The sequence below is a fragment of the Homalodisca vitripennis genome, chromosome 4, assembly GCF_021130785.1.
Source record: "Homalodisca vitripennis isolate AUS2020 chromosome 4, UT_GWSS_2.1, whole genome shotgun sequence".
NCBI classification, from domain to species: domain Eukaryota; kingdom Metazoa; phylum Arthropoda; class Insecta; order Hemiptera; family Cicadellidae; genus Homalodisca; species Homalodisca vitripennis.
Window position 1 is genome coordinate 45,529,749 of NC_060210.1, and position 23,853 is coordinate 45,553,601.

At 34.3% G+C, this 23,853-nt stretch overlaps 2 protein-coding genes across 6 annotated transcripts in view; one reads left to right on the forward strand and one right to left on the reverse strand.

The window, feature by feature from the left end:
- LOC124359265 (COP9 signalosome complex subunit 6) overlaps nucleotides 1-8,072 on the forward strand; it is a 32,310-nt gene extending 24,238 nt beyond the window's left edge. For both annotated transcript variants that reach the window (XM_046811875.1, XM_046811876.1), the window contains exons 6-7: nucleotides 107-300; nucleotides 7,854-8,072. In XM_046811875.1, the coding sequence (XP_046667831.1) occupies nucleotides 107-300; nucleotides 7,854-7,994 (335 nt within the window). In that variant the 3' untranslated portion in view covers nucleotides 7,995-8,072. The remainder of the gene's footprint in view (nucleotides 1-106; nucleotides 301-7,853) is intronic.
- A 6,466-nt stretch (nucleotides 8,073-14,538) lies between these two features.
- LOC124359266 (E3 ubiquitin-protein ligase RNF13-like) overlaps nucleotides 14,539-23,853 on the reverse strand; it is a 59,395-nt gene continuing 50,080 nt past the window's right edge. For all 4 annotated transcript variants that reach the window (XM_046811879.1, XM_046811877.1, XM_046811881.1 and 1 more), the window contains exon 11: nucleotides 14,539-17,304. The gene's annotated coding sequence lies outside the window, so the exon portion shown is untranslated. The remainder of the gene's footprint in view (nucleotides 17,305-23,853) is intronic.

A 23,853-nucleotide genomic window follows, 5' to 3' on the forward strand; every position in this document is an offset into this window, starting at 1 on the left:
TTGGGAAGAACTAGTAAAAAATGTTTTTTTTCTCAAAATCCTCCATATATTATGGAAAAGTTTTTAGATGAAATGCATAAAACAATTATGAGCTAATATTTTGCAGTTGCTGAACACCTGACGGCCCAGCATTCCGCCATCAAGATGCTCCACAGTCGAGTAAAGTTAGTGCTGGAGTATGTAAAGGCTGTACAATCTGGGAAACTAGCAGTGAATCATGAGATATTGCGTGAAGCCTACAGCCTCAGTCACCGTTTACCTGTCTTGCAGACTGATCGGTTTACAACCGACTTTTACAATGTAAGTCAAATTTAGGAAAAGAGAAAAATAATTTTAATATTTCTCAGTTTACTCAATGAACTTAAGTAATAATAATAATAATAATAACGTCTTTATTCAGCAAGCGTTCTTCAAAGTAAGACTCTGATTTACAAGACAACTTTTGTCATAACTTACAGGTAATTATTACATAATAAATTACAGGTAATAATAGTTATTCTAAATGATATAAAATTACATAATTATTCTAACTTATAAAATTATATAAAAATCTCTTTAACATGATTTTTAAATGTACTATAACTAAGGGTCTTTAAAGCAGGGGGCAAAGCATTGTATACTTCCGGTCCAAAGTAGCTAAAACCTTTCTTGCCAATTTCTAGGCGGACCCTAGGCAAATGAAGTAGGCTGTCCTGCCGAGTACTGCGAGAATTTATTTCATGCCTGAAAATAAGTTTTTTCCTGAGATATTTAGGGTTGCCAGTCTGAAGAACCCTGTGGATTAGTTGGGCAGTCTGTAAGTCACAGCAATTTCCAATTGATAGTACCTTAGAGCTTAATCTAAATTCACTGATGTGATCAAATTTCTTGAGATTATAAACAAATCTCAGAGCTCTGTTTTGCAATCTAGTAAGAACCGTGACATACTCCTGAGACAAACAACGAGCAAAAGATGGAAGAGCGTAATATATAGTGGGAAAAATTATTGAGCGGACAATTTCTAGCTTAGAAGACACAGGCAGTACTTTCACACATCTATAAAGGGTTTTAAGTTTGGTCACAACGCTGTTACATATGGATTTTACATGGTTCGCAAAATCAAGATTGGAATCCAAAGTAACTCCAAGGATTTTTAGAGAACTGTTCATAACTAAAGGTTTGCCATCCAAAGTGACTAACTGACTAATGCAACCATGTGGTTGACAGTTCAGAGATGATCCCACCTGCAAAATAGCACATTTGTCCGAGTTAAGCAGAAACCCATGATCATCCGACCACGACTTTACCCTATCCAAATCTGAATTAATCTTCCCTACAGCCTCTGCTCTCTCCAAAGGATTGTAAGACAATAATAGCTGTGAGTCATCTGCATAACAATGAAGAGAGCAGAACTCCAGCTGATCTTTCAAGTCTGCAGTATATACAAGAAAGAGTATTGGCCCCAGGCAACTACCTTGCGGGACACCAACAAAACGGGGCAACGCAGGAAACAGCCGACCATCAACTTTTGTTCGCTGGGTTCTCCCCATTAAATACGACGAGAACCATCGGACTGAATTTTCGTCAAAATGATAGAATTTAAGCTTAGCTAATAACAAATCGAAATTAACCGAATCGAAAGCTTGCGAAAAGTCTAATTCCGTAATCAAGCTCTGAAAACCCCTATCCCTAGCAGAAAGCAGGTCATCAGTGACATTGAGAAGAGCGGAGCAGGTGCTAAAACCCTGTCTAAAACCTGATTGTGCTTCAGGCAGTAAATTCTCAGATTCCAAGTAGCTGACCATCTGCTCTGACACAACCCTCTCCAGTATTTTAGAGACGACCGGGAGGATCGATATTGGTCGAAACTGAGAAATCGAAGTAGGATTGTTAGTTTTCGGAAGAGGGATCACTACACTCTCCTTCCAGCAGGAAGGAAATTTCCCAGTAGTTAGAGACACATTGATTAGATGGGTGATTGCTCCAATACAAAAAGGGCTTAAGCCTCTGACCATAGCGATGGATATTCTGTCCACGCCAAAAGCAGTACTTAAAATGGTGTTCATAAGCTCCCTCACCTTTTGCTCAGACACGCGCATAAAGGTGAAAGGGGAATTTACACCTACACACATATTTTTGCTAAAGAAACTCAGTTTATCCATGCTTATGTTTCGTCCACAACCCATGGTTGAAAAATAGTCATTCAGCTCTTTAGGTGAAAATTGATGAGGTTTTTCTTCATTTGCATTCAGAATTCCACCAGCCCGCAACGTAGCCCAAAACTTCTTTGTGTTTTTTATGTTTAAATTATCGGCGAAATACTTCTTTTTCGCCAATCTTACAGCCACATTGAGTGCATTACGAGCCTTACAGTATTCGAGTCTCGATTCTTGGGTTTTCAGGGAAAGATAGACATTTTTACACCTATTCTTCTTTTGTGTAAGGTCAATCAGGTTGGAGTCCCTCCAAGGAGCTTTTTTCCTGGTTATTCTCTTTCGCACCATAGGGGCACACACGTCAAAGATTTGAATAATATTTGAAGTTAAATTATTAGTGATGTCATCTACGTCTTCCAGGGTTATTATGTCTTCCCAACAAAAACTAGAGGCAATCTCAATAAACTTCTCATAATCAAAATCTCTAAAATTGCGATATGATATGAAATTAGCCTTGGATTTCGGTTTCTCACATAACACGTCACAGTATATCAGCTTGTGGTCGGTGATACGTTTGTGCTCCAAGATATTGGAGGTGTCGACTATTCCTACATCTGGATTAAAATTCTTATCTACAATTATGACGTCAATAAGAGATGATGTACTCTTAGTGATGCGAGTGGGTTCCCTAACTATTTGGACGAGACCCAAAGATTGAATAATTTTCTCGAGATATTTCACATCTGCTCTTCTCCTGTCAAGGAAATTCACATTCAAGTCACCCAAAAAAATCACTGAATCTACCTCGGGTAACATGTCAATAAACAAAGCATGAATCAAAGAACTTATGCAAGAATATGGCGCAGCTGATGGTCTATATGCAATACAGACACATAGCTTCTGACCCTTCAGACAAACCAAGCCACATATATATTCAATGCCAGTATCCACGTTGAGAAGTCTAACAGGAGTAAACTTAATAATGCACCTTACATACCTTAATAATACACCTCCTCCACGACCCATCAGAGACGGCCTATCGCAACGATGAAGTGTGTAGCCCGGCACATCGAACACATACGAGGGAACATCAGCGGACAGCCATGACTCAGAGACCCCCAACAAGTCAAATTGAAAACCATCAACAACCGAACACAACTCTGCAAAACCTGTGTTAAGCGATCTAAAATTTACATGCGCTACTCTACAACAAGTGGCAGTCGTTCGATCCCGTTTCCCGACTGGATTATACTCACCGGGGCACAATCATTAACAGGAGACACCTGAGGACTGGGACAGATGACATCTGGAGCAATCTCACTTCCACACCGGGCGTGACAGGCCTCATAGACTATTTTCAGTGACTGAAAAATCAACTCCCCCATACGATTATTCCCGTTCGATTGAGGTGTCTCCCGTCACGGGAAAGATGATAATTTCGGATAACATCGCTGTTGTTGAGAAACTCAACATTGAAGTTATTACACATGAGCATTAACTGTTCATTTAAGTGGAAAAGTGCTTGCTTTTTGATATCCCTCCTTGTAATAATACTATTTAAAATAACAGTAGCATTAGGAAAAGTTCGTTTGGTAGTACTCAACAGGTCCGCGAATGCGTGGAGCACCGCTCTCTTGCCACAGCCCCCATTGTAGCCAGGGCCACCGTTGTATCCGCGAACTAGGTTATACAGTCATTGGTGTATTTGGATTTTCAAGTCTGTTTTGTGGGATGTCAAGAATACACAATATTTATAGGAAATAGTGTCTAGAGTTAATTCTTCCATCAATAAAAAAAAACTGAGTTGTGTGCTTATACAGTGCAAATTAGCTCTTTGTTTCTGGACTAATACGCTTAACCCTTTGCATGCCAGCCTATTTTCCAAAAGTACTACCCAGAAACGCCAAGGGCATTTTCAGAAGTTTTGCAAGCTTTCACAAAATGTATCATAACTTTTTTATTTTTTAAGAGATATTGATGATTTCTTTACCATTGTTTTCCTTATAAAATTCTCTTGTTCAGTTGGTAAATTTTAGTTGCATAAATGTAATTTAAACTTATAAAAAAATTAAAAATTTATTTAAAAAAAATAAAATTTTCAAAAAAATATATTTTTTTAGCACAAATAAATGGTTTCAAAAAACATTTAGGCTGATTTCCTGTTATATTCCAGTAATCTATATCCACCCCTCAACCGATTACAAAATTTCAAAAGCCTACTTTATATAGAAGTCCAGTTGTGATTTTTTTCACTAAATGTAACACGGGCAAAGTTTTTGTAAGTTGCACGGACGTTATATGTAATGTTACACTATATTCACAAATAAATATTTGACACTATACAAATCGGTACTTTGGGATTATACCAACCACAGCAGTATGAAGAACACAAAAATATAAATTTATAGATATATTATAAACAAACGAAAAAACAACTCTTTAATTACAAAATTACAAACCTACAAAGATCATCAATTGTTAATGAGGTCAGACTCGCTTAAAACTTTTTCAATGAACTTAGAACGTTATAAAACGATGTATTTGAGTAACAGAACTAACATTCCATCAATCAACAAGCATTTCCAGGTATTGTGGTCGCTGTTATCTTATCTTTCTTGAGAATCCCGATTACGGCAGGCCGCGCGGCATTACATGATTATTTAAGTTTTTTGCACGGTACATAATTGCCTTTCCATTACAATTCAATTTATGTTTCTGATCAGCCCCTCTAGAATTATATTTACTGATAGATACTATCTCGACGGATATTTTTCTTTCGTTGACATCAGTGCGAGCTTCGGAAGCACCTTCGACCGGAGGCACTCGCATTTTGGGTGGCGGAGTTTGATCAAGAATAAAAACAAGTTTTGTGTGTTTTTTTTTTCAATAAAGAGTTTAGTTTTTGTTTGGTAATGTTTGTTTTTGTTGAATTTTTGTGTTTGGAGAAATGTAGGGGTAAAATACGAAAGTACAACAAAGCGAACGGGCGGCGAGACTCTGCAATCACGTTATCTACTAGACCGCTCGACTTTGACCTCTGTCTGAGGATGGAGAGGGGTTTGCGATAAGACAATTCCTGTTTTATACTAACGAAATATTGTTCTATGCTAATCTAGTAATCAGTAGAAGCTAAATGTCTACTGTTTGAGGATGGGGAGGGGTTTGCGATAAGACAATTCCTGTTTTATATCGACGAAATATTGTTCTACGCTAATTTAATCAGTTGAAGCTAAATGTCAAATACCGATTCATGTCTGGGTGTGGTCGGTATAATCCCAAAGTACCAATGAATCTAATAAAAGGGGCATAGTAAAAATGCCCTAACAACAAAAGTAATGAGAGAATTACAAACGTAAACAACGCACAGCAACACGAACGTAACCTCAATCTCGACCAAACAATCCAACAGCTGCGAAGCTCAAATACGACAAAAAAAACAGTCCATAAAAGAATTAACTACTTTGTGGTTGCAAAGCAACTAATCGACTATCGATTAGTCAAAATTTTGCGGCAATCAGATGAACTATAAGAAAATTACAGGCGAAAAACGTGACGTACCTATATACGGCCGTTGGCGATTTTCGGTTGAGTAGCCGACGGCCGTAATATAGGTACGTTGGCATGCAAAGGGTTAACCTCTTATACAAGGCATGTTTTTAAAGTAAGTACCGTTTTGATATAAAAAATCAACAAGTAAATTTTTCAAACAAAACTTTATTTACCTGAAAGAGCATTCTTTCCTCCACTTCTCTACATTATTTCCATTATTATTAAGGCACTTGTCGTATCTTGGGACCAGCTTTTGTATGCCGTCGTCAAAGAAGCTTGCCGCCAGACTGGACAACCACTGTTGCATAGACGTTTTTACTTCTTCATCATTGGAATGATGCTTCCCCGCCAAATGCGTCTTCAAGTGCAGAAACAAATGGTAGTCACTAGGCGCTAGATCGGGACTGTGTGGAGGATGGTCCAATTGTTCCCAGCCAAATGAAGTGATGAGCTCTTGCGTTCGATTTGCTGAATGTGGACGAGCATTATCGTGGAGCAAAACGACGACTGCACTCAGCATGCCACACCTTTTGTTTTGAATTGCGCGGCACAGTTTTTATAAAGTTTCACAGTACGCGGCTGCATTAATCGTTTCACCGCGAGGCAGAAAATTGACCAACAACACACCCTGTCTGTCCCAAAAGACAGTGCACATGATTTTCTGGGCAGAAATTGTTTGCTTGAATTTGACTTTACTAGGGGATGTTGAATGCCGCCATTCCATTGACTGTTGTTTTGATTCTGGTGTAACGTAGACTACCCACGTTTCATCACCTGTAACGGTATGGCTTAAAAAATCATCGCCCTCATTATTGTCACGCTCGAGAAAACTCAATGCACTGCCCAATCGTTTGGTTTTCTGCTCATCATTCAACATTTTCGGTACCCATCGTGAACACAGTTTTCGATAATTTAAACGTTCGGACACAATTTCATAGAGAACACTTCTTAATACAGCAGGAAATTTTTCAGCTAAGGACGAAATTGTGAACCGTCTGTTCTCTTTCACTTTACAGTCCACGTTTTGAATGAGATCATCAGTAATGAATGAAGGTCGCCCACTTCGTTCCCCATCATGAACGTTTGTGCAGCCATCTTTGAAGGCCCTAACCCATTTCCGCACCATTCCTTCACTCATAATGTTTACACCATAAACTTCACTGATTTGACGATGAATGTCAATTGCTTTTAAGCCTTTAGCACAGAGAAAACGAATCACAGCACGCACTTCACAGTCAGTGGGATTCTTGATAGTCGGCGGTATTTTTAAATCACGTAAATAAACGAAGACTCAATCAAACGGCGTCGTAATGGCGTCTGTGGCTTCCCAACTGATGTAGCTACACTACGCGCATGCACTAAACAGCAACTGCAGCGGTGCGGCGGCGTAATTTAAAAACGTTACTTTAAAAACATGCCTTGTGTAATAATCTGAGGCCGAGCTAACTTGTCTTGGGCAGTCTGGTGGTTTGCACATTTAAACGAGTACGCACTGGCCACAGTAAATTAACAAAACCATGCTGAATTAAATTGGTGTTAAAAATAAAGATTTCAAATAATAGTTTATTAATTTAAATGTCCAAAGATAATGACTAAAATTTCCATTATGAGACCTATGCCGAACTTTTTGATTGTCTTTGTTTAAGACTTGTAAAAGTAAAATACTGTTCATCTGTAACTATGTATATAAAAATGTTATAATCAGATCAAAAGTATCCGAGTTATGATATTTCAAAGCTGTAGTTTGGTTGAAAAGCACCTAAAACCGGTATGTAGGAAATATTAAATGTGGAATGAAATGTAAGTTGAGGAAGGAATCTTGTTTTTTGTTCCCTAGTTTATGTATGGTGATAGAAACTGCCCATAAGATCAATTAAATCAATGAATACCTCTGTTGTATATTATAATATATTTATAAAGAATGCAGTGTCTTTGTAATTTTTATTATTAAATATTAACAGTTACTTGAACCTCATCAATGGCTTCTTAAAATTTTTTTTAAGGTTCAAAAAATCATTTTTTTTAAACAGTGTTTTATCATTTTTAATTTTGTAAACTTTAAAGTGATTTGGCCAGGTAAAAGGTTAGATGTTTTTAGACCTAAAAAAGAGTATTAATTTAATTTGAATTATATTAATGAGAAAGTAATATTTGTTTTCTTTGTTTCAGCAATGCAATGATGTCGGTCTGATGACATACCTGGGAACAATAACCAAGGGATGTAACGATATTAACCAGTTTGTTACTCGTTTTAACACGCTCTACGATCGCCTTGGTGTAGGCCGGCGATCAAGAGGTCTCTTCTTTTAATTTAAAATAAGATATTGCTGTGATTATATATGTAAAACTGTTTCATTAAATTTATTTTACTATTTTCATTTCCCTACATCTCTGATTCACTTCTATTTATTTTATTCCTCTATCACCAATTTAAGAGTTAGTAATAGAATGTAATTTTTATTTTGGTATCAATAATAAAATGTCAAATTTATTGGGTATGCAAGGTATAAATTGCCTCATAGACGAGGCAAAGAATCGACTGAGATTTGTTACGCCCCGGCAGTAAGTAAGTAAGTAAGGTATAAATTTCTAGTGAAAATTGGTATAAAAAGCATTATACTATATTTTTTAAGAAGTAAATATTTCTTGTTTTACTAGTGGCTTTACATATTTGTGTTACACAGTTAAACATATAGGTATTCCATTTTTATTCAAATTTGGCATGAATATTTCATGAATAAGTTGAAGATTATATCAGGATTTGATGAGAACGTAGAAAGACCAACACATTTGTATCACCCAAAATATGTAAGGAGAGTATTGGCTTTGTATTACACTCAGTTGGAGAGGAGACCCAGTGGTAGACTATTCAACCACACTGTATTATTTTCTACACTTTTTAACTTTTCATATTCATTGTTATATGTTACACTAACCTCATATTCTTTTCTAATATTTAGAAGTATTATTTTGTAAAATAAAATAAAACATTGATACATCTTAGGGATTGAGATGAGAAGAATGAAAATGTTACTATTGCATACACCGGAGGTATCCAAACATTTCATTTGAGGGCCAAAATGATCTTTGAAGGTAGGCAGGCCAAGAACTTTCATATGTATTTTGTTGAAAAACAATGTGGTTATAGGTATGTATAATAATTACCAAAATATGAAAGTTATACATTAACTGAGACAATGTAGTAAGTTTCTAAAGAAAAGAATCAAAAAGTAAAAAATTCAGTTTGTATTACTAAAATTAATATTGTGTAAAGTTTTGACAAAAAATTATTTTCTATTAGCCATGCCATCCCATTACGTTAGGTTATTGGCCTTTCTTTGGAACCAGAACTTACACTCATGCTACAGAATGTGTCACCTAGCTCAAACCAAGAATACCTGACAGAATATGTGGCTTCCCTCTCCACTCCTCATAAGAATACATGCATTTTTCAGTAACGCTTCTACCGTGGAGAGATCTGTAGTTGGTTAAGCCTTTAGTGGAGTAGGCCATTTATTTGTGGAAGGTTGGAGATCAAGTAGCAGACTGTCAATCCTCCCCTCTCCAGGCTTTGCTTGGTTCGGTCAGTACAAGGAACATTGGGAACGTATGTTGTGACATTTGGCAAATTCGTCATCTAACCTAGCTTTCTGATAGAATTTAGTATATTTTATATAATACATAGTATGTACAGGGTGACAAAGAAATTTAATTCACAGTAATTGAAGTCTTACAACTTTGCCATTTAAGAAACATTGGTGTCATGTATCATTTTTGTTTTTAATTATGTCTTTTAGATGGCATTTTACAGTACGAATACATTTGTGAAATCTGCTGTGGAGATTCCTCATTGACCGCCGCAACATCTCAGGTGGGATACTGTGGATTACATCCCAAATTCTCTATTTTAACGTATCCAGGGTTCTTGGACGAGTCATGTAGACTGCTCTTAACGTAGCCCCACAACAAATAAATCTGGCTATCTCGGGGGGTCAGGGAATGTTACTGAATCATGAGATCACACGACTACTGAACAATTCTCGCACACATGCTATTGGTTGCTGTGCTGTGTATGATGTCACTCCATCCTATTGAAACCAGGCTTTTTCAGCATTTGGAAAATTGTCCAATGAAGGTGTGACATCATACTATCTCTTTACTAGTGTATAAAGGGCGTCCATGAACGCCATTGGGAATTATTACGTTAGTCCAGTAATTTGTGTCTCATTTGTCATCCACATATGTTTATCATTTGTTGGCAGAATCCAAATCATAACTGGTAATCATTGTCCTTCAATTGTCGCACCATCTGCAGTTTGTACGGATGAAATTTTAAATCAAGATGAAGAATTCTGCAAACACTCTCCCGGGACATTCCAATCACTACTGCTTACTTATGAATTACATGCTGTGGGCTCCAAGAACAGACTCGCTTACAAGATCAATATCCGCTGGAGAATGCACATTTCTTGGTCGTCCTGTTACTTTCTTCTTGAGGGCAGATCCAGTCTTTTCAAAGTTATTAATCCAACATTTTATTGCATGTATCGACGGAATAACATTCTGACGTCATAAATTTTAAAAACGTCAAAACTCCCACTCATCTCTACCATATCATTGTTTTTATAAAATATATTTACGGCCAACGCATGCTGTTTTGTGTTTTACTGATCCATGATTACTGAAATGACAGACTGTTTACTCACTAACTGTTATTAACCCACAGTGCTGCCACCTGCTCATGGCTGCCACTACTCATTTCAAACATTCCTATTATTCTCTGTCTCCTTATATAATTGATATACTAGTTTCCTTTCTTTTTTATGGCTAAGAATAATATCTCGCCATATTTTGGTGAACCAATGCTGGTTAAAAAATAATGTGATAAACTGAACCCAAGAAAGCAAGGTTTGAGCATTTAGCCGTTGTCAATTTGTTATGCAAGGTATATTTTAATAGATTAATAATATTGAAACGTGTATAAGAAATATTATATGACAGATAGGCTGTAACTAATAGTTAAGTCAGTACAGATAGAGCGAATCCCTCTCTCACAGTACTGAAGTCCATTGTCGCTTCGCTATTGACAGAAATGGTCTTTTTGTTGGCTGTCCGTGACCATAGTTTGAAAACCCCTGGTATGATCATAGAACTATAGAACAAGGGTTGTAATGGTATACTGCTAAAATGTTAGTCATATGATAACAGTCCATTAATAAAATTCCTGTAAAATTTTGTATTCATTGGTTTTGTTTTTGAACACGCTTTGAGGTTCTGAGTAGGAGGTACTTCATTTTGAATTTGTGCTGTCAAATCCTAATGTTAGTTTTAAACTATCTTGCCTTATTTGTAGTTGTGCAAATTCGACCATGTTTGAGAAGCAATTTATAGGGTGAGAGCGTGGTTCAGTATTGATGGGTAAATCCAGAATTAACAAATCCAATTCCGAATCTTGATAAATCTATTCTTGAATTTCAAATCCTAATAGCATTTTTAACTTAAGATTTAAACAATATCTTTACTAATCCAAGAATACCACTCTGTTATAAAAGAATTTGAAGAGGTTCAGGGTTCAGAGAAATAGCTACATTTTAAGAACTAAATCATATCCCCTACCTTCTGCTTTAATTTTTTACATTATAATATAGGCTTACAGAATATATACCTTTAATCTGCAATAAGATATAGGTATAAATTTGTACCACTTATTAAAAAGTGTTTTAAGTTAAATGTAAAACTACATGTCGTTATGTTTGCATTGCACAAACATAAAGATAAAAACTGCAAGGTAAGTATTATTTACGAAAGCACAATAGTTTGTTAACTAGATTGTGTATCAATGGTATATCATAAACAAAATACAAAAAAACCCGTTTCATTTATCAATAATTTGCATACAACCGATCAGCGATGTTCTGAGACTAGACATGTGACATTGCACAAACATAAACATAGAATATAGGACTATAAGCAAAATAATATTTAAGTATGATAATTTGTTAATAAGGTTATCTATTTACCTATTCGTTCTGAAAACCAAGTACGACAAAAAGACGTTTTAGCAATCAGTATTTCTCATACCATCGATCAGCTGCTATCCACGATTATACACTACAAATTCGTGGAGATGCTGTAAGCAAAATATGATAATTACTTATTAACGTTTTTAAAAGTACAATGAACAGCAAACACAAGTTCTAGCGATTGGTAATTTGTGTACTGCTTATAATTGATCTTTGCAGATTCTATTGTCAAATCCGGTAGATCGATTCTTGAATCCGTATCTTTGTTGAAGATTCGGCTCCTACACATCACTATGATTGATGTGCATCACACCATGATAATGAATGGTCTGTAGCTGCATTATTCTGTTTCTAATAAGGATTACCATTTGGTTTCATCCTATCAGGCACCCAAAGAATAAGTTAAACTAAATTGTGTTAAATACATGCCTGAATACAAAACCATAATTTTATTTGGTTGTATATTATTTCATTTATACTAATGTATAATAAGCTTTTTTATTTATACTTGAATGCCAACGTCCGATTTTACCGGATGTCAAAAGTTGTCAGAAAAGTGCCAACATCTAATTCTACCAGACGGTAAAAGTTAGCTGAAAAGTGCTAAGATTTTACTGGACGTTTGGGGGAAAAAATCACTAAAAATCTTAAACTTTACATTTTTAAACCAATATCATATTAAATTGTTTGTGAAGAACTGTTATTTTCAAATAAATTATTCTAGTGCCCTTTCGATTAATTGACTTTAATGAAAACCAATCTAGAACTAACACATACACATTTTTGGTTGACATGGCTACCGAAAACAATGTGACTAGTTTCTAAAAAGTTGTATAACTTACTCATTATTGAAGATAATGATATATATATATCAAGATTTATAGACAATTGAATACCCTTTCCAGTGATGTGGACAAAGAATAGGATACATTTTTTGGTTATGATAGCTTGGTTGAAAAATGAAATTTAAATACATTATGGAATTTCTTTTAGGTAATTCCATTTTTTGTATCCCTAAATTTAATTTTATGGTAACTTTTTTATTATATGTTAATTAGAGAAAAATGTATATTGATAGTGTATTAAATAATCAAACTGTAAATATTGTATTGAAACCTTGCAAAATGCTTTCAAACAGGCTGGCACTTTTACGTGCACCCACTAGAAAAATAACTGGCACTTTTTAGTACATCCACATAATAAATACTTGGCACTCAAGAGGTTAAGGACACAACAGGACCTTACTGAATTTGTTTTGTTTTCCATCTGTCTGTATAACTCTTGATAGAAAGTTTTTAGAGATTTGAAACTTTGTACATCAGTTTTTTTGTAGTCTAAGGAAGAACCCTAAAGATTTTAAGGACAACGGACAGTCTGTCTGTTTGTTTGATAACTCTTGTAAATCCTAGAAACTTGAACTTGGTACACTGGTTTCATTTGTTTCAAGGAAGAATTCTATTGATTTTGTGGTCAAAGAGTAGTCTTGTTACAGTTGCAACAAGTTACAAATACTTGCAATAATTCTAAGGAATTGTGATGAAAAACTACTTAATCATTGTCAATGATTGCGATCAATAAAAATGTTCATGTATTCATATTAATAAATGGAGATAGATCTAGGTAACAAAATTTATATAAGGACATGAAATATTTTATGTAATATTTCATGCATCAACCGGCTTGAGTGCCAACAGCTAGGGTCTTCAACACATACAATCCTTTTAAGTACGATTCATCAGCAACAATAAAATATTTTAAAAAAACAACACCAATATTCATCAAACCATAGATTTAAAATATCCAGACAACTAAATTATAAACTCATAAGCAGCATAATTATAAGTTCACTATCTGAATTAGTTTCCTGATGCTTACAAGAGTTCACTATAAAAATAAAGATTCAAGATCTGGTAATTAGATTATAAGTTTAGTGTAAAAATTAAATTAAGTGTAATAAGTAGTTTGAGGAGATTGGAAGCAATAGGACTTTATCGCCAGGCTCCCTACTGAGATGATTGTCCTGGAGTAAATTGGATTAAAAATGTTTAATCCAATTGCTACATTAGTTTTCAATCTAAATTGGTGTTTAGAGTCTGTTAAATTAGAATTGTGTTTCATGAACACTATTATTTTCTCAAATTAAAAATATTCTTGGAAACCTTTTCTATTTTCCTCTTAATACGGTAATTTTACTTATAATACAATAAGAGCCTTTTTCAACTTCAATGGATATTTGAACAACGAAAATTAGTTGAATTGGTCTAGCTTATCTTGAGTTTAGAGCTTAGCAACACATTTAGTTTGAAGATAAATTCAAGTGATTAGGTGTAATTGGCTGAACATTAGCCAATCACTGAGAGGACTGACAAAATGTCTTTTCTGTGTGTCTAACAAATTCAAAAAAAGACACAAATTTAAAGAAAATTCTGTATTAACTTAAATTTTTGCATGAAACTTTACTTTTGTATAAATAAGCATGAGTTCGAAGATGTTAAATTTTTCTTTATCTATCCACAACAAAGCCTGTTGTAGAACACATGCTCTGGTATGCACCTTATTTTTAACTCATATTACATGTAATATTTCAGTAAATCCCTGTCATTCATTTACCTTGGAAAATCTGAGAAACCATTAAAATAAGATTTAAATAAATAAAAACCAACAATATAGCCTACAAATTACCCACTCTATCCATTTCACAAGTTCAATAGATTTTTTCAGTTTGTTTTACTTACAATTAAATATTATGTTCAAATTTTCTTTTTATAACATGTTTCTGACACAACTTTAAAAAGCCTTCACTGTTTTGAAAGGAAAATAAAACAACTTTCTATTAACTTCAGTAAAAATATTTACTATCACATCACCATTCATACAGCCATGTTGCATTGACATCCAGCAGATATAACGATAAAACTTGAAACATTAGTTAATAACAGATAGGATACATCAATATGAACACCAAAAATGGTCCATAGACTAAAGTGACTTGGCGAACTAGTTATTCTATAGATGCCTACAAATTTACATAATATAAAAAAATAGTTAACAAGCTATGATTTTATAACATGTCAATTATTAGTATGTAAGATACACTCAAACCTAAACAAATCTTTATTAAACTTGGCCATTACAGTTTGAAACCGGTTAACAAGAACAGAGTATAATCCTTGGATAAACTTTATTGCAGCTGTAGGAAATAATTGGCATTGTAAATTGGACTAATATAATGATTGGTGTTTTGAAATTATGCAAACGTTATCAATTATATTATTATATAATCATGTAATTATTTACTAAGGGAGAAATCACAACCAGCAGGTAGTCCACAGGGCTCATTCTCTACAATAGAAATATACTTCATAGCAGTTAATGTCTTATACCACACAAGAGACCAGAACGCTGTGGATCTGTGGCCTGAAAAAGTGGGGAGGGTTTACCCAGTGGATTCTCATCTTGTCATTAACAATAGAAGTGCAAACATTTTGTCCAAGTAGTATTTACTTTTTGTACAGGGTGTTTTAAGATGTTAAATTAACATTTAAATAATGGTATAAACAACTTTATTTTATAACACTATTATGCATTTACTAGGTAAGTAATTGAACCCACTTTATTTGCAAACACATGTCTGATAACAATTTGCAGTTGTGCATAGTAAAATATCCGATATTTGTATTTAATAGAGTATTATTACCATTTAGTTAATTGTTCACTTAATATTAAAACACCCAGTACATATGGATGTACAATGATTTAGTACAGATTTAATGCATTTCATTAGCATAAAAACTATAAGTTGGTTGAAGTATTTCTGATTTAGATTGGATTAAGTGCTATAGTAAATTTATTCACACTAGAACTTATTTAATAATCTAAGAATAAAAAATATTTACTGTAATGGTAATAACATCAAAACAATAACAAAACGTATATCAAGATAAAATAATCCGAGTCAACAACAAACATCTAAACAAAGTTTAACTATAATAATGCATATTTACACTGCTACAGTTCTAAAATACACTACAATAGTATTTTAAATCTCTAATTTAACATTTTAATTTATTCTTTCATAAACTTCCATATTTCAATTTGGCAGTATGGCAATAAGACTAGCCACTTTAATTTTCATTTGGAATATAAACAAATACAAAAGAATTAGAAATAATTGCTACTACACTGTTCATGCCACTGTCCTCTTTTATGGGCATCTATAAAATGTGTAAGAAGAGCCAACATCCATTTTTCTGAACAACTACACAAAATATTTTGTAGAGTTCGAAATAATACTGTACAACAATCATATGTTTAGTAATTTTTTATTGGTATAATTGGAGTCACAATAACAGTTTTGTTTTACAAATTTCACACAGCTACTTTAGTAGGTACTTACATTTGTTTAGTTTCTTATAACTGCATGGTATAATATGACAGTGGGTGTATTTTTGTAACTAAATTTGAAATAATAATAATTTTTAATAATAAATTGGAAATGTATATTTTGTCTAAATAGCTCCAAACTGGACTGGCTCTTCACATATCCACACTACTTAATAATGTCTAAAGAATTAAATATAAAAGATCAAACGTCTACAATAAATACTTTGTATACAGAGAAAACACTTATAGTTCACTTCACTTCATTCTAATGATTCGTTTCTGTCAATTCTTTGTTCACCAGATAATTCTATGGAGAGTTTATTAGCAAAATTTATTTCATTCATGCTGTCATCTCTGATAAAGTATCAATTCTCTAGGCTTTAACTATGTCTCAGACAACACTAGCATCTAAAATCAAGATTAGCAATGTAGTTCAAAATTGGATGAATTAAAAAAAAGAAAACAGTATTATGACTAAGAATAAGGTTATAAAAATTCCATTTAGTTGCATAACTTATCAAGTACCAACTACAAAAACATTTTTACAATACTTTCAAGTGGCAAATTACCCAAGAAGCTGTAGCGAAAGTAGTTTTGTAGTATCTATTTAAATCATTGCATATTTGCAATTTATTGATAGATTTAAATAAGCAAGGGAATGAGTCTAATCTATTCTTTAATTCCTTTTAAACGACTTTATTTTCCTATAATTAATTTAAGTTGGAATGAAATGTTTACTTGTACAATTCAAACAAAACATTTATATAATTATTTTAACCACATAAAGTAATGGTTAATCTGTCAGTGGGTAATTGTATTTCTTTTTTCTTTTTTTCTTTGTAAGAACTGTACCTTTTGTCTGTGTTACTGAATTTAAATTAAAGTGGATAGTCTCTTTTCTTTGCTTCATTCATTGTGAACAATATCAAGGACAATCGCTTCTGGCCTTTTAGTATCATTATAAAACAACCTGCAGATGTATATATAATAATGAAACATCCCAATTTTTCTGAGTTAATTTCAACAAAACGTTTAACGCGTTTGAAAAATATAGTTAAATTGTGAAACTGTTCAAATTCCAATTATGACATAAAATAAAAAGTCCTTACATTTCTAATCACTTTACAATTTACACTCACTCAAGATAAAAAGCACTATATTACAATATTAAATATTATCACTGTTCTGGTTGAGTTCACTCTGATGTATACAACCTGTAACAAACAATGATCAAATTGTTTCAAACTACAATAAACTCTGTTATATTTATTATTTATTATTATTATATTATAATAACATTAATCTTACTTTATTATAAAAAACAGTGAGGAAACTGGTCCATTGTAAACAGTTCAGTAATATTATTGTCAATGGCATCATCACTACCATTATCAGTTAGGTCTAGGCCTACATCACAACTTCATTATTACTTGTTATTCTTTCCATATCACTAGATTTATAATCATTACAATCACTTTGTAACTGTGCAATAATTAGGTGATATAAGTACTATACTATGTCATTGAAAGTTGTTCAAAAATTAGGTTAAGAAACAAAAAAGATTACTTTAGATTAGAAGTGTGGCCCAGTTATCAATTACTAGTACCTAACATTGACTTGTGATAGCACCACGAACCACGAATATCACAAAATTTATTGCCAATGCAGATGGTGTCCAAAATACATATTATGAAGGGTTAAATATGGATTCAGATTGTGTTTAGTTGTCGCATTATGTTTTATTACTCAAATTATAAATTTTACTGCTTCAAATCAAATAATTCTTTAATCACATATACATTGAGTACAGTGTTGAGTCAAGATAACAAGTTTTAAATAAGGGTTTAAATCAATGTAGATAATAAGTCTAGTAGTGTTCTATTGGCTCCTCCAGTCCAGGAACTCCTTGACTGTGTATATGGATCAGCCAAGGAGCCATGTTGTTAATGCAGTCTTCAAATTCTTCTTAGATAATTGCTGTAGGGAATGTGGCAGCCGGTTGAAGAAGACAGCACCATAGTAGGAAGGCTTCTTTTCATAGAGGGTCAGCCAATGAGAGTGTAGTGCGAATTAGTTCCCATGCCGTGTGTTGTATGTGTGATGGTCCACCAACCTGGCTTCGTCTAATTGTACAGCATGCAAGATTACTTTACGGATGTACATTGAGGTTATTGTCAATACCTTAAGTTCTTTAAATGCTTCTCTGCACGTGTCTTTGGGGTTTAGTCCTGCTAATGCTCTTATGGCTTTCTTTTGGATAACCAACACTCGCTGAAAATTTGTTGCACTTTGTGCTTCCCCATACCGCTAGTCCATATGTAAGATGTGCCCTGGAACAACGAGTAGTACGCTGTCAGAGCTGCTTCTTTGTTGCTTATCTGTATAATTCTTCTTACAGCATAGAGGCCAGAGCTAAGTTTTTGGCATAGGTGTTTACCTGTACATGTGATGTCCAGGACAAGTTGTTGTCGAGGATAATGTCTAAATATTTAGTAGAACTTAATGTTTCAATTTCTGGTAAACCTTGGTGATTATTTTGAAGTGCGGTGTATATAATCTGGTTTGATTTATTTTCATTCAGAACTAGGTAATTTTTAAGGCAGTATTGTTTTGCCATATTTTATGCAGTGTTAGAGCTTATTTCAAGTTCTTCTATTTCTTTGCTAACAGTGATTAGAGAAGTGTCGTCAGCAAACATTATAACTTCACAGAATTCTTCTAGATATGTTGGAAAGTCATTGGTTAATAGTATGTAGAGCACTGGTCCGAGTACGGATCCTTGGGGTACTCCTCTATTCATAGACAGAGTCCAGATTTCACTTTGGTAATTTTTTTTTACCTTACAGGTTACTTCTACCACTTGTTTCCTTCCACTAAGATAGCTATTAAACCAATTTGCTTCTTTCCCAGCAATACCCAGTAATGTAAGTTTTCTTAAAATTAGTTTGTGGTCAATACAATCAAATGCTTTAGTTAAATCTAGCTGAATGCTGCATGCTATGTAGCCCTGTTCAAGTTTGTCAATTATGCCTTCAACTAGTTGGGCCACCGCTGTTGTCGTTGATCTCTTCTTTATAAAACCATGCTGTCTGAGGCTAGAGAGATTGTGTTCTTGTATGTGTTCTATAAGCCTGTTTAGTACTACGGTCTATAAGTTTTGAAAAGTTTGATGTGAGTGATAGTTTGCTGCTTTAGTGGTTTTGCCACTCTTAAACTTAGTGTAGATTTTAGCTACTTTCAGGCTACTGGGGAAGGCCCCCTTCGCTTAGGGATTGGTTGATAAGTTTTGTTAAAGGGGGCTGATCTTCTCCTGCCTATGTTTTAGGTTTCATCTCTTCAATAATTCTCATAACTTCCTCTTCAGTAGTACTGTAAAATTTTAGCTTTTCGTGACATTGAGTCTGCAGGGTGTTTATCAAATTAGATTGATTTGAGGTAATATTTTGGTTGTTTTGTTGTAACGTTTTCTCTGCTATTGTGGAAAAGAACGTGTTTAACGAGTCAGCAATATTCCCAGGTGTGTTAAAAGTCTTACCGTTCACAATCATGCTCTCGGGAAGTGCAGTAGTTGGTTTAACTTTCCTCTCTACATTAATTACTTTCCACAGAGCCTTTGATTTATTTTCGGCTTGGGCAATAAAATCAGAATTTTGCTTTTTCTTGAGCGATTTGAGTTTGGGGTCATAGTTTTTCTTCTTGATTGCAGTTTCCCTTTTGTCTCTTTCATTTCCTGTGAGACGCAAGACAATTGGCATTTTGTTAGGTGGCAGCAAAAATTTTAACAAATTGCTGTGGTTGTATTTGCATGCGTGATTGCGCTACTGCCGACCCCAATTAAAGCCGCCTGACGCAATGTCTGCTGCTTGACACTGTCATGACGTCTGCCAGCCATACATATTAAGAAAAGCACAGGTCCAAGTACAGACCCTTGAAGGACGCTACATTTGATTACAATTTATTGTGACCAGTTGCCATTAATACACACCTTCTGACTTTAATCAGTGAGGTAATATTTGAAATAGTTAAGAGAAACTCCATTAACACGTTCGCTACCGAGCGTCATTCGATAGACTATTGGTAAAATACGGATCTTTACAAGAAGACTGAGAATAATGTGTGTGACTTTCACCACAGACCACAAGAAATTTTAATTTAAATCCATATAATACACTTTAAAATAACCTTAATTTAACATACCTTTGTGATTCTACAGGTTTTTAAAATGTTTTGAGCCTTTTTATGGCGCCGCAGATGTGCGGCGCTCGGTCCATGGCATTAAAAACTCTAGGTTTTTTGAGAACCAAGCGCGATGACAATGCATATATTCACATTTATTGTAAGTTCAAGGCAATATTTATAAAGTAAAGCTAAGTTTGATGGTAAGTGGTATCTTTCCTCAGACAGATATCTATATGCACTTCCTATTACAAAAGTGTAGAACATTCTAGTGAAAAGAACAAAGGCAAAAAATACCAAACTTTTTACAATATAAAGCATAGGCTATAATTGGACAATCAATTGTATAAAGTAGGCGACACTGTTACAAATGTGTACATTTACGAAAGTAATGTTATTAGCCTATTACACCCAAATTAATACTAAACTGACAATTAGTTTATGCATCTCATAAATTGTTTGGGCCTACTTTTCATGAAATTTGTTGAAACAAATTGGCATACATAGGCCAATTAGTTTGTTGTCTTTGTCCTTGCAAACAGAACAAGCGTAGAAAGTGTCCTTTCTCTTCTGTTGTTCAACTCGGCAAATTTTGCATCTCAGTCTTTTTTGAACTTTTACGGGTAAGTGACCTCCTGAGGAGCTAGCACGGAAAGGACGTTGCACTTGTTCCACTTGAATAAAATGTTTAATTATCACGTCCCTAAAGCTGAGATATGTCATCTTGCCACTTAGCTTCGAAAAGATGTAGGCACTGTTCCAGAGTGCGATATCCATGAGATGAAAGAATATCTTCATATACCAGCGTAGGGATTTCCTTGGACTGGAATAGTAAGATAGCATTTGATCGCTTTTGTCAATGCCGCCCATTCCTTTGTTATAAGCTACGATCATAGAAGGCTTCTTCGTAACTGTTCCTCTTTTGTTTGTGGTGTCTGTCATGTCAGGCCCATGTGCTGTAGAAATACTTAGCACATTACGTTTGTCCCGCCATTTCATGACGGTTACTTCGCTTTTTTGCCGGCTGATAAATTCACCCCTCTTCAAGTTAGCCTGAATAACTTCTTGTGGGTTACCTGACCTGCCAGCTTGCAGGGTCCCACATATGTTGGTTTGGTTTTTGAACAGGTCTTCAGCTAGCTCAACGCTATTGTAAAAATTGTCTAAGTAGACAATATGGCCTTTGTGAAGAAAGTTTTGCATTAGTTTTGTGGCGTTTGCCACTTTATTTTGTTGGTCTTTGGACGGACCGGGAGCTGTTTCCTTACAGCTGGTCGAGCCATCTGTTTTACCAGATGGTTTGTTCTCTTTCTAGATGCTTCTGTGGCTTTCTGGCTTTTTGATTGGTTCTAGTATTTTTCAGGTTTTCTAGATATCTGGAATTAGGTTTCTTGTCGCTCTTCTCTTTCTGACTTCCATAGGGCAAGGACATCTTGGAGGTTTTTTCTGTGGTCGGAGTTACAAAATCAAAGCTGGCTGCCCGCTCCCTCTACGAACCGGCACGGTGTTTTGGTGTTAATATCGTATGCCTACCTTCCAATCAACGTTTCACGACCTCGTTTAATATTTAGGACCCAGTCTTTCCAAATTCCCAGTTTTCGAATATCGTCGCATATTGGTAGCAGAGCGTGGTTTGAAATGGAAGGCTAGGCTTGCCGGTGGGAGCGGAGGAATTCTACCACACAGCTATGAGAGCTAAGTCCTAGTTTTAAGTTTTTTTAAAGGGGGTAGACGTTTTTCTAAATTTTTTTAGTTTTCTAAATTTTCCTTACACTGCCTTTTTTACTCAAAATGTTAAACTTTTTCGAAGTAGCTTGTTTTTTAATGTGCAAGTCTGAGCCAAGCAGTTCTTGCAACCAACTGCTACCTAAGCCTAGTTGTGTAATAATTGAACATGTGAGTGGCAGTATTTCTTAAACTTTAGTAACTTATTCTCACTAATTATTTAGGCATAGGTATTTGGTTGATTTTTTTCTAGCTTAAAATTTTACTTTAAACCAATTTTAATAAATTTTTTTTCTCTCACCAAGTTAACTCTTAACCTAACTTTTACTTTCACCTACAGTGTAGCCTGTTGCCTTAAACATACCTGGTACTTAATTACTTGTGCTTTCTAAACTTTAATTAGCACCCTTTTAGTATTTTAATTTAAACTTTGGCTCAGATCTGTGCAAGTAAAGTCGAAGGATTTCATAGATGCTGTTGGTGACTGCGTATTGTACTGCCGCCTATGTATAGCCTACCTTTTGTTTTTAAAGTTCTTAGCTTTCTGGTTAATATTTGAAACCCCCCGTTCAGTTTCACCAGATTATTTACTTTGGGGTTGGCTTATAATTAAAGTGTTCTTTTTTATATAACTTGCTTTCCTTCTGATATTTCATCTCTACATCTGATTTAATTAAAATTTTTTAACCTTTCCACACCTACCCTTAGTTCCAAATGCTATTAATTGTTTGTTATTCTAGGATTTAATTAATTATTTAGTTATTTATTTATTCTTCCAGCGGATTTACTCCACTTGTACATGTTTTAAGTTGATAAGAGTTTAAAAATTTTTAATAGCTCTAATTTGATGATTTTGTCTACTGCGTTGAATTTTATTCGAGTCTTACACAATTTTGTTAATTAATCTTAGTCTATACACAAGGTAAGTGAAGTGTTACTGTTAAATTTATCTGATATTTTTTCTACTTAGAAACATGTCAAACTTTTATGTAGGCCTATGCTATTTGATTGTTCGGGGCAGTTCAAGCTTAAGGGGTTGATTTAGTCTAACAGTTTGCAATTTTTTTTTCTAAAACCTTCTTCAAAACTTTATGTTATTGTAAAAATAATAATTCTTTCATAGTCTATTATTAAAAGCCCTTTGATTCTTTTGACTAGTGCCTGTTTAAATTAAAACAGTTAAAGTTAATATGGAGTACACCTTTAGTTTCAACTAGTATTGAAAGTAACATAGGCCTAGGCTTGTTTTGTAATTTTTATGAAGTTGCAGCTTGGGGTTGGATTTGACGTGCTGACATACATATAAGTGATTTAATTACTTACAAACTAAACTTTCTTTCCAAAATGTTGAAAACATCCTTTCTTTTACAAACTTTTAAAAACTATAGTTTGCCACCTGCCCTAGTGGACTCTTTGGATTGATTGATATGTCAGCTTGCTTGATTCAGCTTCGGGTGTTTAACTTACCTAAATTTCAGTTTAGCCTAATTTAAGCCTTAAGTGGTTAAATAATTTTTTTTTTCCTTTGGTCTTTAATTTCTTAATTTTTAATTTTTCACTGGGGTTTTTTTTTTTTTTTTTGGATTCTTGGCCTCAAAAGAGTTTTTTTTTTTTGGTGGTGTTCTAAATTGTTTACAGTTTAAAGGGAGAGTTTACTATTTGGGCTTGTGTCTTATTCACTTGGGACTTGTTGAACTTTATGTAGTAGTTACCTGTAGCGCTACTTTAACGACTTGCACCACATATTTTTTGCTCTTCTACGGTACAGTTGCTCTTGCTTTTGATTAATTCTTTTGTTTACTTTGTTTCCCTCTCTTATTCTTTTAGGTTTTGAAAGGTGTTGTTAGTTTTTTTTTTGAATA